We start from the raw sequence: 13,789 nt of genomic DNA on the forward strand, positions 1-13,789 counted from the left end.
AGCAAAAGTATTGCTTAAATTAAATTAAGAGCAAATGCATATTATGCAGTCATGCAAAGATCGCAACTGAGAAGTGATTTCTCTGTCCTGCACACTAAGCGACAAGACACGTTACATAACGTTTATAATAAATAATCACAGTTTAGGACAATATGGAGGGAGACAAAATAAATAAAATCAACATTTTAAATATTCTGCAAATGCAACTTGGGTCAGAAAAAGGATCACACATATCAAGTTACTCATGTGGTGCTTTATTGTCGTTTATCTTTTTTATGAATACAACTTTGAATAAATTATCACAGTAGTGAGGAAGGATACAGCGGATGTTTTACTTATAGAGTGCAGGAAGATACACCACACACACACACACACACACACACAGACACACAGACACACACACACACACACACACACAGAGAACCACATTGAACAGGACTGTATATGTTGCTGTGGGGGATCTGTACAGCTATTGAGAGACTTTAGAGGTTAAATGATTTGCACGTTGGAGGGTTGGAAAGTAAAATGGCTGCAGCAGTAAGAGTTGAGAGCATGATGAACGTGAGGACTTTTACCAGCTCACTCCGCCGCCATAATGCTACACCGGTTCATCGCGGTCATGCGCCCTGCGGCCTCCTCTCCCAGTGCCGCAGCAGAGCAGCATCTCCCTGCCTCTGCAGCATTGAGTGGGAGCTGGACATATTATTGGACCACCCAAAAGCATCTTCAGGTAAAACTCGATTTCAACATTTTAAGCAGAAATAAAGAGCAAAAGATTGACGTCATATCATTTACGTCTCACATAGGATCAAATTTAAGCCCAAAATAATTTTTGGGGCTGGCTTTTGTGTGACTTCAGATATTGTTTATGTTGCTCAGGCTTTGAGTGGCTCTCACGTTTCTTTTGTGCCGCCACCTGCTGTGCAGATGTAATCAGACCGTTGTACCTGAATGAACCACTGATTGTAATATTCACATCAGACTTCATCCACTTAAAAACAAATCAAAAACACTATTTCCCATAACCTGAGACTACATAACCCACACATTTCTCCTTCACTGCAGCCTTTTGGAGTCTATTAGTTATTACTACATTACCCACTAACCTCTCAGCCTCGCCCATGCTGTTATTTCTCCATTTCTTGCTTGAGAGCTTATATGTATATATATATATATATATATATATATATAAATATGTATATATGTGCTCCAATTATATCCTTATATACTATACCAGCATTTAAAATGACAAAATTGTGCAACAAAATCAGTCAGTTCTTCCTGATGGCATCGGACCTGCATGTGTTAACGTTTTTGGGGAACTCTGACTCAAAAATCCTGTTTTTGTCAGAGTTCAAAATAAGGTTAACAAAAAAAAGATTAGTTATGAAAGTATACTGTATGCGATACGTAGCAATTAATTTAAATGTGTTAAAACACAGTTACGGCCCTTCCAATGCACTTAGTTAAATGCATCGTGTAGGATACTGAAGAAGAAACCAGGACGCACGCTGTTTTGTGCACAGCCGGAGGTCAATGGGCATGAAAGGAGTTGGAAGACAAAACTCTGACAGTACAGTCTGCATCGCCTCCCGAGGACAAATACAAATGTAGGCACGTCCTTTCAACTGCCTGTGAACTGGAGCTTGCAAACTAACGGTGGATAATAATTTGAACTCGTCCATTGTTCACAGCTAAAGTCTACTTCTGGCTTTCAGGCAAGAAACAAACATGTTGGGGGTTAAAATAACTAAACAATGGGGCCTGCTGCCCTGCATTAAGCGAGAATGATGCCCAACCAATTTGATAATACAACAGTGGCGGGGTAAAACCACCCAGTGAGTGTACTATATTGCTTTTAAAGAAAGCCCCCCCCCCCCAAGGCTTGTTGGACCTTTATGCAAATCACAAATCAAACTGGTGTTGGATGCCACACCGCTGACAGAAGTGATTTCAAACTTATTCGTCATTGTGTCAAGACAACAGCGTTTAATGTTTCATGTTTAATTAAAGTCACAACACCAAAGGCGATGCAGTAGGATCATTTAACTTTACAATTATATAATAAATGTACGTCAGAGGATAAGAATATAAACAAAAAGCTTTCGGCTTTACGTTTGGCGAACAAACCAAAAGACATCCGAAGCTCTTTGGTTGGATATGGTGATATTATTTGACACGGACAAGTGTGGCATTTTGAAGTCTCGTGGGTGTATTTATGCCTTCAGTGTGTTTGTGTGTGTGTGTGTGGGGGGGGGGTTTAAGGGCCTATGTGTGGAAAGGGTAGACAGGTGCTTTCTGGGTAATTAGTCCACAGATACTCACTCCACCACAAGCCCCCCCATGGGCTGATGTTGTCTCTCACACAATACATATACATGCAGAAAATTAGAATATTGTGATGAAGTTCTTTATTTTCTGTAATGCAATTAAAAAAACAAAAATGTCATGCATTCTGGATTCATTACAAATCAACTGAAATATTGCAAGCCTTTTATTCTTTTAATATTGCTGATTATGGCTTACAGCTTAAGAAAACTCTAAAATCCTATCTCATAAAATTTTAATATTTCCTCAGACCAAGTAAAAAAAAAGATTTATAACAGCTGAGTGTTTGTCAAGGCTCAGGAAACCCTTGCAGGTGTTTCGAGTTAATTAGACAATTCAAGTGATTTGTTTAATACCCTACTAGTATACTTTTTCATGATATTCTAATATTTAGAGATAGGATATTTGAGTTTTCTTAAGCTGTAAGCCATAATCAGCAATATTAAAAGAATAAAAGGCTTGCAATATTTCAGTTGATTTGTAATGAATCCAGAATGCATGACATTTTTGTTTTTTTAATTGCATTGCAGAAAATAAAGAACTTCATCACAATATTCTAATTTTCTGAGACAGTCCTGTAGGCACACTCTCACACACACACACATACTCACACACACTCACATACTGACCTTTCATATCAACATATATAGGAGGTAACTATATATAATCGGTAAACACACACAAGATACACAGACAGAAACGCGTGTACACACACACACACAGCTGATCAACAGCCTCAGGCAGCGCTCTGATGAGAACTGAAACTGCACAGATGCAGTGGGGTGAGCCAATGACATCATCTACCTCCTGAAAATCACAGCTTTAAGCAGACAGGCTGTTTAGACTGCGGTGGGAATTCGGCGAATGCCCTGCTCATGGGTAAATGAAGAAGATGACTTCCTCTGTTTGCCGGAGAGCACTCACACCAGTGAAGACGCAAACACACTCAGCGAAGTCAATCCAACAAAGTTCCACGGAAAAAAGCTCATATTTGTTATTTTCCAGGCATTATACTCATCTCTGGCTTTAATGTCAAGGCTCTATTTTTAACTGTTTCCACAAAACGCACCCGCCACTTTTCATTTCAGCTCGGCCGTGCACATCAAACCTCAATCAAACCGAGACTATCAAGCCGAAAGGCAACGCGCTCAGCAGAAAGCTAAATAACGGAATTGAAAAAATAGTAACACGGTTGACAATCTAATCCCAGAGAACTATATATGTACCTACAAGCACTCAATCCTTCATAAATATATTACACTGTGCAGCTCCAATGTCCCTGGGTGCTCTCTCATCAATGCTTACTTTGGTGCATCATCTGTCTGTTGGAGTCAGAACACCACCTGATGAAATATGAGGGGCTGAAATATCAATCCGAACAGAGATAGCGACTTTCACAATCTATTTTCAAATTAAAAAAAGAATATATCTTGCTTGCCTCTTCGAACTTTGATGAAACAATTTCAATAACCTTTTTCTACAGGGATCGAAACACATTCACTCTAAAAAATGAAACGCATCTTGGCCAAGGCACTAATGACGCGCTTCCTTTGCTTCACGGAAACACACATTTCAGTTCAGCTGCATGAACTCCTGCTGGGTAGTTTTATAAAAGATGACAAGCAACCATAATCTGTATAAACAGACTTTGCCTGTGAACCAAGAAGCCAAGATGTTGGTTTCAGAAGAGTTTGTAGTCAGGTAGTATTGACCAATCACATGTGAGCAGGCGTTAGCTACATGCAGGTAAACCGTGTGTGTGGGGAGCAGAAGAGGAACACAAAGACCTTCATGCAATCTGGAAACCTGATGTAGCTTTTTATTAGCGAAAATATAAACTGTTAACTGAGGAATCCGACACACGGGGGCTTTAAATTGGACATATTGGCTCTTTAAATGCCGTGCAGTACAAAAAGAGAAGATAACGGGGAGTATGTGTGTGTCTTAAGGGCCAGAAGAGGTCCTACTAATCATTATGTTAAAAGTTGTCACACTGCTTGATATATAACTACACAATGGGTAATATTAAACCAATGAATTGATTTAACTCATATTACTTTGACTAAATAAAATAAATATAACAACAAAATACAGAACATAAAAATTAAATATGAAATGATCAAAACAAATAAATGAAATTATTACCATGACCTGTTATTTCATGACCTATTTTTTTAGAATGTTTCTCTTTTATTAAAGTGTATTTTTTCGTGTTTCTAATGATTGTGTAAAGCACCACTGGTTACCTGGGCACCTGTGTAACACATAATGATGGTGATCATGTCTGTAATTTGTCGTCAGTTTAGTCCCGACTAAATAGAGCTTTACGGTTCCTATTAGCCTCTCAGCAGGCTCAGCAACTATTACAAATACAAATAAAGTATTTCATTTTCGAAAATAATAACACTTTATATTAATGAGTCAAGATTGATTGTGTCTAATAATTTGACTGCTTCATCTTTTCTTACAGTATTCATAATGATTTAGTTCATAATGTCCAACTGAATAAATACTGATTATTTTGGAGCTCTGCAATAGTGCAACAATACAGTCCAATGCAGCGCATCAGGGCAGGACTTTCATCAGAAAACTAAATAAAACAAAGTACACAACAAATACAACATAATAAAGGCACAAAAGCTATTTCACACAGCACATAGAGAAACACTTTTTGTTTGCTGATGACTGAGCATTCATTGTAAATGTCTTCTTAGAAAGCTGGATGTTGCCTTGTCAACACTTTAACATCACATGCTCCTAATAATGTCTAGAGAGCATCTTTCTGATGTAAACAGCGTGGACTGAGCTTGACCCTGACTAGTTAAACAAAATACTTATATATTAATGTTCACTTTGGCCCTTCGTGCAACTAAGGCACAAGTCTGAGGCAAAGAAGACTGGCAACTTCATTGAAATGATGAGAAATACTTTGGCATAATGGAAATCACTCCTCTGGTCCTAAAGGACGGTCGACTGTCAATTAGCAATCAGTCCAGTTCTTTGAGTGAGGTGCTGCTGCATGTGCAAACAAGTCATAGGGTGTATCCCTGGAGAGTTGACTGGAGCCATTGGGCAGGATTTCTGCAGCACACTGGCAAAATATTTGGAATTTTGGTTTCAATGTAATGCTTCCCGAGGAAGTCAAAGAGATAAATATATTCAAATAAGTCCCAACCAACCCACTTAACCAACCAATGCATTAACTAAGAGTCGAGCCTCAAGGTAAAGCCATATGGTGACATCACTAACACAGCCCCCCTCTTTAACTGCACTGATAAAGGCCACACATTATACGTGTGACTAACTGGTACGGTAAAGTCAAACATCTGTCCTCCACTGGCTAATATTTAACGTCGTCGTCAGTACAGGCCACACCCCTGCAGGTTATTTGCTACGATGACATCAGTGACAGCATCGAAGACAAACTGGATGTTGTTGGTGTCCGTGGCGCAGGTCACATGGGGGTAGACTTCTTTGCTGGATGACCTGTTCTTGCTCTCGTACTGACACTTAATGTAGTCTTTTCCCTCCAGATACGTGTCTTGACCTGAGGACAGAGGCACACAGAGAAATATGACATATAGTGGGAGTCAGGTGAAGGCATGAAAGCTGTATATCAGTGAGCTAACCTAAGGACATTAACCATAACAGCAATGTTTTATGATTATTTTATAAAAACACAACCTTTGACTTTCTAGCTCGGCACACATGTGCTGAGGGCTGCACATCTTGCTTTTGTAGGCAAAGTGTATTTCTGAATACTGCCTATGGATCATAGTTTTCAAAGAGGAAGAGTCCAAGACTGACACATACTGGGTCCTCCAGTCATAAGGATGAAACCATGATTCAAACTGAAGACTGGTCAATATCACAGCAGCGCCAAGTCTAACGTACAAGTTTTTCCTTCAAGTCCATTATAATTTGTGGGAGTTCATTCTGCTTGTAATGCAACACATTGTGCTCCGGAGTGGATTCAATCAGGAGCCTTAATTTGTTATAACGCTGTTGAAATGAGTCTGATCTCAGTGATTGGAGTCATTTTTTAGATCTACTTGGCTCATATCAATGTGGTCATTCGGTCTGCTTCAGCAGCAACTTCATCAGAGTAGGCTCAACGGCCGGCCATAACAAAGGGATGAAGAGAAGAGAAGAGGAAACAGGTTTGGAATTCTAATTATCTCTTTCTCACAGTCCCTGTGTTTTGGTTTCTCTCCATCTTGCAGTGTTGCTTTGTGCATTAGTTTCTTCTCATTTTCTCACACTCTAGCTCTCTCATGTTGTTTCCCCACTCTGTGGTCTTATCTCACCCTTTCTCTCTATCTAGATGAGCACCCTCCAGCTCCTCTACATTGGACTCCGGGTAACACTCCTTTTCATTATTATGATTTCATTAACTCTTTCACTCATTTACTTCCTTGTCTAACATCTTTTAGTTTTGCTCCAGTCTGAGCCTAAATCGTCTCTTCTCTGTTGCCCTCAAAACTTCTGTTTGTCCTTTTTTCCACAACTTTTCACTGTGCAGTGTAACTTTCATGAAAGCAACTGTACATTTAACTCTTCTGCAACATGCACCCTTCATGAGGCCCTTTCTTCAGTGAATATGCCGCCTATTTATCTTTCAACTAGGATTGTGTTCTCAAAGCTGATTTATACACTTAAAGAACCGATAAATAAAGTCTGGGGTTGATGTCATAACGTTAGTATGTTGACAGTGAGTTATTTAGGCAGCTGGTTTGAGTTTGTTATCCAATGTAGGTCTGGACAATATATGAATATGTCAAATGTTTACGTTGTGTAAATGTAAGTGTTAGGATTACTTGAGTCTCGACAGCCTGTGAGCTGAGACATGAGCAGTTACAATATTACATAAAGTTTTATGGACTTTCATGACTCCAGGTGGCTGGCTATCTCAAAGTGAATGTAATAGTTGCTGCATCTGTGAAATGACTAACGCAGATGCTTTTGGAAAATATCGATTGAAATCGTGAATTGTGCCCAATCTTGTCAAACCTTCGTAAAAGAGTTCCTGTTCATATTGCTGAGCCCTAATATGTTACAAATACCATTATAACTGTAATTTAAAAGGGAGAGCAAAACTAAGACATTTGCTGAAAGATGTTGAAAGAGTATGAATGAGTAATGATAGCCACATATCACTCAGATCAGATCAACAGGTTAATTTGAGGAAATATATTTTTCAAAAGGTTGATGTCATTAAATCGCTAGAGTTGGGTTTAGTGTGGAAATGCTTTATCAGCGACTCTTTGATCAAACACTTGGGGGAATCTCCTCCTCAGCCGCTACATTGTCTACTAGTGTTCATACAATGATGCAGTGCATGACCTAATAATAAAATATCAAGTGCATCGATATATACCAGTGTACTCAGGGAAGCAGATGGACAGTGGAGACTTGTTGATCTTCCTTTCAAATATGTCCTTCTTGTTCAGGAAAAGAATGATAGAGGTTTCCTTAAACCACTTGTTGTTACAGATGGACTCAAACAGCTTCAAAGACTCGTGCATGCGGTTCTGTAAAAGAGACATTACTGAGGGTTAAAAGGGCTTTAAAACACAATCGTCTGCATCATCATAGCAGATACATACACACACAAACACACACACACACACAAATTAGACAAGCATATATTATTTGTGCAAATGTGTTCAGAAAACACATGCACACAAGCAGCAGAATCAAGAACACATACTTCATATTAAAACACAAAGAGGAACCGGGTAAATTAAAATGAGAAAGCAGAACAGAGGAGTTCCTCTTTTCTACGGATAGCATTTCCTGCTGCTTGTTGAGTGTGTATATTTTTGTGTATTTGTTTAAATCAACACATCAATAACATCAATGATTAGTCAGCTGAACGTTGCAGCTGAGTTGAACAAAGCCATGCACTTCTAGCGTGTAAACTGGGAGAGAATTCATGATAGCTTAAAGGTGCCCTGTGGAGTTTGCCCACTAGGGGCACCAGAGAGCAATGCTTAGGAAAGACGTCTCAGTGTCGAGTGTTTTAGCTTTTCTGTTTCATGTCCTTGAGGAAAGAACCTGCTCACCATGAGATGTTTATGTTTATGAGGCAGCAACAGTTTGAAGAGGAAATGAATTATAAAGGTTGCAGTGTACCAATGATGAGGTGAGGAAGACAAAGCACTCAATGCACATTTCAATTAGCTCTGCAAATATTTCCTGAGGCAGAAGACTGAACATGTTTCTTATGCCGGATACACACGATGCCTTTCCGTGATAAACGTAACACGTAGACAAAATAAAAACAGTAAAAGCTCCACCAAGAAGCATTATTGCTATATTAAAAGCAATATTTACATCATGAACTGAAAACATTGTAATATTTGCATTTTAAATGCAGCTAAAAACAAAGGACGAGGACCTAAACAAATAACGGAAAGAAATATCAAAGTTGAAACTGTTTTAAGTGTCTTATATTTATTACATCATGAGGACCTTTCTTAAGTTAGTAGATTATGGGATCTTTGGCTTCCATTAGTTTACCGTTTTACTATTCAGTTTACTTATGAAATCAGTACAAAGAAGAAAAGTAAACATTATAACATTACTCGTAAGTGCTCATCTAAAAACAAACACTAATCAGTTAAGACACTTATCCATGCAGCGTACACAAGTGCTTTGTGATGAAAACACAGGACTTGACTCATTATGAAGTGGAAAGCAGTTCCTCTCTGGTTATGATCCCATATTGCCTCGTTTAGGACAGAGAACCAATCCAAATAGTGACAGTGGCAGACAGACAGTCAGACAGACACATACATGGATACATAGCATGCAATAAAGCATGAACTGTGCAAAAAACACAATTCAAGTCAACAGTTCACAAACAGAGAAGCACAGCGTTTAACTCACGATAAGTGTATCAACCTACTGGGAGGTTTCATACCTGTCTGTGGGCGGAGCGTCTGTGGAAGATCTGACTGCTGATTGGTAAGAGAGGACAGTCGGTGGCGAGAGTGACAGGAGTGGAAGGAGCCAGAGATGCTGCAGGACGGAGTTTAGAGCAGGAACAGAAAATGCCCACCCACGGCCGACTTCCTATATGACGCCTCCCTTTAACCCAAACACACACACTGTATACATACACACCCCTACTGCTGAAAAGAAAGTGTTCAGAGGCAGAAGGAAAGGACATTATCTACACAGCGTTCACCCAGAGCAGCTGTCAACAAATAGCCTGCGTGTGTGTGTGTGATGTCTGTGTGTTTTCACAGGAACAACACAAAGAGGCAGAGAAAAAACACAATGCAAGCAGTTCTTCAATAGAATGAAGGGAATTAAAAAGCAGAAGTAGTATGTAGTGTACTGTGTGCTTGTGTCCATAAAGCACTGAGACATATATAGTATAAACCTTTAGCACGGGGCCTGTGAGGTGGTCTTTCACTTCCATATTGTAGAATGAACAAAGCTAGAATAACCAGAACCTCCGTCCAGGCGTCCCAGAGATATCGTGTTTGTGAGAATGAAGCAGGACGGGAGGACGACCTTAAAAGCAGCTTTTTCCCCTTATCTTCATATGAGAGCGTGGTCTTTCATTTTGAGAGCATGACTCACTCGTTTCACGTTTAGATTTCGAAATGCTTTCTCGCCAAATCACGTTGTCAGCCTCACATAGCAACTGCTTGCCTTTGGATTAACTCTACCCGACCAATAGAAGAACGTCTGTAGTGCGGCCCAGTCAAGTGATCTCTGCTGTGGCTTATGCTTTCTCCAAGGCGTGTGCCTCATTGCCGTCGCTTTCTTTATGACTTTTGGAATGTGTTTCTATTTGTATTTTTTTACGACAACAACGATACTGGTTATTATTACTCGAAACAACTTTTTTATTTTGCCGTACGCCGAATCATCCTCGTCAGCTCGGTGGTTGACGGCCGCACACAGGAAGTGAGCCATGAGCTAAAAAAGAAGGTAACACCCGCGGCCCGCCCCTTCTTAATACACCTACGCTCGGCCCACATTAAGCTACCTACTCGCTGTGACTCGTATTTTGTCTTCTAAAGTAAAAAAATTACAACATTGAATTCAGTTTACTAGAAAAACAAAAGCCTCAGAATAAACACATTGTCCTTATTTTAATTTACACGAGTCTTGAATGTTTTCTCTTGCCGGCCAAAGGCAGGGATGTCACCTCTGAAATGCTCTGATGGCATCCGTTAAATATCCAGTGTGATTGTTGAGACAGTGGATTGTGCAGCGTTGCAGCAAACACTGTAGTAGCAGCTAGAAAGCTCATCGACTCATAATGGGCAAGTGTCAATTTGATCAACAACTCTCATACAATAATCGGTTTTTACATCCATCCATTTTATGCCGCTATTGAAGGTCAGGGTCACATTAATTCAATTAGTTATTTTATTAGGAATTATACTGCTGGGAGTTGTGAAAACTGTAATATAATAATTAATAATAATCTTATGCTATATTGTCCCTTGGTCTGAACATGTTGGTGAGAGTTTGGTGTTGTTCTGGTGTTTCAGGAAAACAGTTTCTTAGTTTTACATGATGTTAAACCTAAATATGAATGTAAATGTCACCACCAAAAAATATGAATGTAAATGTCACCACCTGTGACTCTGACTTCCATGAATACCCGGGAACTCTTTCAGCCCAAGCATTATAATATATATTTAGACTATGGTCTTATGCACAATATACCCTCTAAAGTAGACCTAAACATTTTTTTGTAAACATACAGTATGAATGTTATAGGTGTTATGTTACTAAGGATACGTTTAACCGTGTTATTTTAAGTAATTTTAGGAGACATTTTCTCCTCTTAAATGCGATAGCAGTCACACTTAAAGTCTCACCTTGACCTACATTTAGACAACAAAAGCCTACGGTATTCAAAATGGACTCATGTATACAACACACACACTGGAAGCTGTTTTTGTGTTTTCTGATGGCTTTTGCCTCTCTTCTTCTGACGTTCTTCTGGTGCTCCCAGCTCAGCAGGAGGCTTGATGACATCTACATAAATAGAGCAGCTACAGAGCAGTTTCCCAGCCTGGACTCCTCAGAGGATACACATCAGGCTGTATAAATAGCAGCGAGCGCCATGCATTCAAATCAGCTTATTTGTTGTAGGTTACACACTTTGCATCAGCTTCACAGCCACATGGCACAGAGTGGTTTCTATTTGAGGAAACCCTGAGCGACTCCATTGTGACTGACACCTCGTCCAGAGCCTTACATTAAACACATAACAGAAAAGTCCTGCAATGTTACGGTTATTTAAATTATAAACAATGCCATTAAATGTTCTATGCTCACCTTATCCTCTAAATAATATCATATTTCTTTTTGTACTGTATTAATAAAGCTCTTTACACTTATTCAAGTAAGGTACATACAGGCATTGCATACACGTCGTGGATGATTTCTCCATATCTCATAATTTACAGTCAGCATGATTTGCCTTTAGAGCAATTTCTGTTGACCATACATGACTTTCCCATTATTTAAAAGAGGTCATTTGCTTTGGCCAGAATGAAACTTGGTTTGCAGTGTCAGCATAGGGAAGAAGGATTTGCACAGAGAAAAATAACTTCTCTATGTCTCAGACAGAGATAGAGCACTGTTGTCTGTTTATTCAAACAAAAGAAGTCCAACAAGTATTTTGAATTCAGATTGAGCTCTAATGTTACGGGAAAGTATTAAGACAATTGCTGACAGTTCAGCATTATTACCACTATTTAAATAGATGCAAGAGGAAAGCAATATGTTTCTCTGTATCTACCAGTCATTCCTAAAACAAATCTGAAAGAATTATATATGAAGTGGAAATAAATACATTTAAAAAAATTCATCTTAATGTATGTAGCAGCTCATCTAACAGCTCCACAGGCAAGTTTTGCTCGGTGTCTCAAGCTTTTACACAGGCCGTGGGTTTAATGCAGGGGTGCTCAATACGTCGATCGCGGCGACCTGCCAGTCGATCGCGGCGTTGTATGGTAGATCGCATGACATAAAAAAAATTTGGCCCGCCCCCCTGTCACTTTCTCTATAGCGCCACATTACAGCAGCAGCATGTCATTTCTGTCTCTACGTGTCGCGTTAACAGTCCTCTGCCCGCCGTCTCGTGCGCTGCAGAGCTCCGACACCGGTTTGCGCGCATTGGGACGGAGCAAAAAAAAAGTCACTAGCACCCCCCGTCAACAATCCTTCTCGGCTCGCGCGACTCTCACTAGCACCCCCCCCCCGTCGGTCGATCGCCTTGACTTGGTCACATAATAAGTAGCTCGCATGCTGAAAAAGTGTGAGCACCCCTGGTTTAATGTCATGTTAAACACCGTTATATAGAACAAGCGTCCACTCCATCTTTAAACCAGCTGCTACGTAGCCCGTGTCAGAACGAATTAGGGGACTAATATGCTGTTGCACATCTCGAATGTATAAAATAAAATTACTGATGCCATCTTATATAGTATCCTCTAAAAGTGTTCCGATATTTATAAATGGGTCATAAGGCCATTAAGGTGAAACAGCATCAGTGAGACCGGGAGAGAGAATACACATCTGTCCTTACCGTGGTCTCATCCTCATGCAGCACCTGGTCGTATCCACTGAGCGCCACACAGAAAATGATCGCTGTGACATCCTCAAAACAGTGGATCCACTTCTTCCTCTCCGACCTCTGACCTCCCACATCAAACAGCCTGAAGGACAGAGAGAGACGGCCGTGAATCACATGAAGACACATAGAAGACATTGTCTTCTCACTTCTCGAGTGCAATAATGATGAAACTGTGCAATGAATGCTGCAACATTTCAACTCTGCTTTTTAATACTGTAATAATTGGATACTGTATATTTCAAAACATATCCTGATTTAATTTTTTACATACTTAATAGATCCCACTTCCTGGCATTGTTTACTGAGGTTATGTATTGTACGGTTTGATGCACATACTATATTTGCACATGCCTCAAAAAAAATAGAAATAAAGAATTTATTATTTTTATTATTTACTCATATTTATGCTTATATATAAGACATATACACTACCGTTCAAAAGTTTGGGAACACCCAGACAATTTCGTGTTTTCCATGAAAACTCACACTTTTATTTATCAAATGAGTTGCAAAATGTATAGAAAAATAAGTCAATAATGATTTGTATTTGAAGTATTAATTTTTTTCTTCAAACTTTGCTTTCGTCAAAGAATGCTCCTTTTGCAGCAATTGCAGCATTGCAGACCTTTGGCATTCTAGCTGTTAATTTGTTGAGGTAATCTGTTGAGATTTTACCCCACGCTTCCTGAAGCACCTGCCACAAGTTGGATTGGCTTGATGGGCACTTCTTGATGGCGGCACGCACGGACGCAGCGGCCCCTCTCTGTCCTGACCATTTGGTGTTTTGTTCCGTTTCTAAATGTTTGTGCAAAAGTTCGTCCAAAAAGTGTTCGTCTTCGCCTCGTC

General features: G+C 39.6%; 1 protein-coding gene and 1 long non-coding RNA gene across 4 annotated transcripts in view; one reads left to right on the forward strand and one right to left on the reverse strand.

The window, feature by feature from the left end:
- Positions 1–13,789, forward strand: part of LOC130195805 (uncharacterized) — a 139,422-nt gene that overhangs the window by 123,894 nt on the left and 1,739 nt on the right. The gene's annotated exons all lie outside the window — the stretch shown is intronic.
- Positions 1–13,789, reverse strand: part of gnao1a (guanine nucleotide binding protein (G protein), alpha activating activity polypeptide O, a) — an 88,233-nt gene that overhangs the window by 4,980 nt on the left and 69,464 nt on the right. Inside the window, exons 6-8 of one of the 3 annotated variants that reach the window (XM_056417501.1) lie at positions 12,896–13,025; positions 7,706–7,859; positions 234–5,875 (exon numbers count right to left, since the gene is read on the reverse strand). In XM_056417501.1, the coding sequence (XP_056273476.1) occupies positions 5,688–5,875; positions 7,706–7,859; positions 12,896–13,025 (472 nt within the window). In that variant the 3' untranslated portion in view covers positions 234–5,687. Of the gene's footprint in view, positions 1–233; positions 5,876–7,705; positions 7,860–12,895; positions 13,026–13,789 lie in introns of those variants that run through there. The other 2 variants (XM_056417502.1, XM_056417500.1) reach the window with 2 other exon arrangements.

Source organism: Pseudoliparis swirei, chromosome 6 (genome assembly GCF_029220125.1).
Source record: "Pseudoliparis swirei isolate HS2019 ecotype Mariana Trench chromosome 6, NWPU_hadal_v1, whole genome shotgun sequence".
Taxonomy (NCBI): Eukaryota; Metazoa; Chordata; class Actinopteri; order Perciformes; family Liparidae; genus Pseudoliparis; species Pseudoliparis swirei.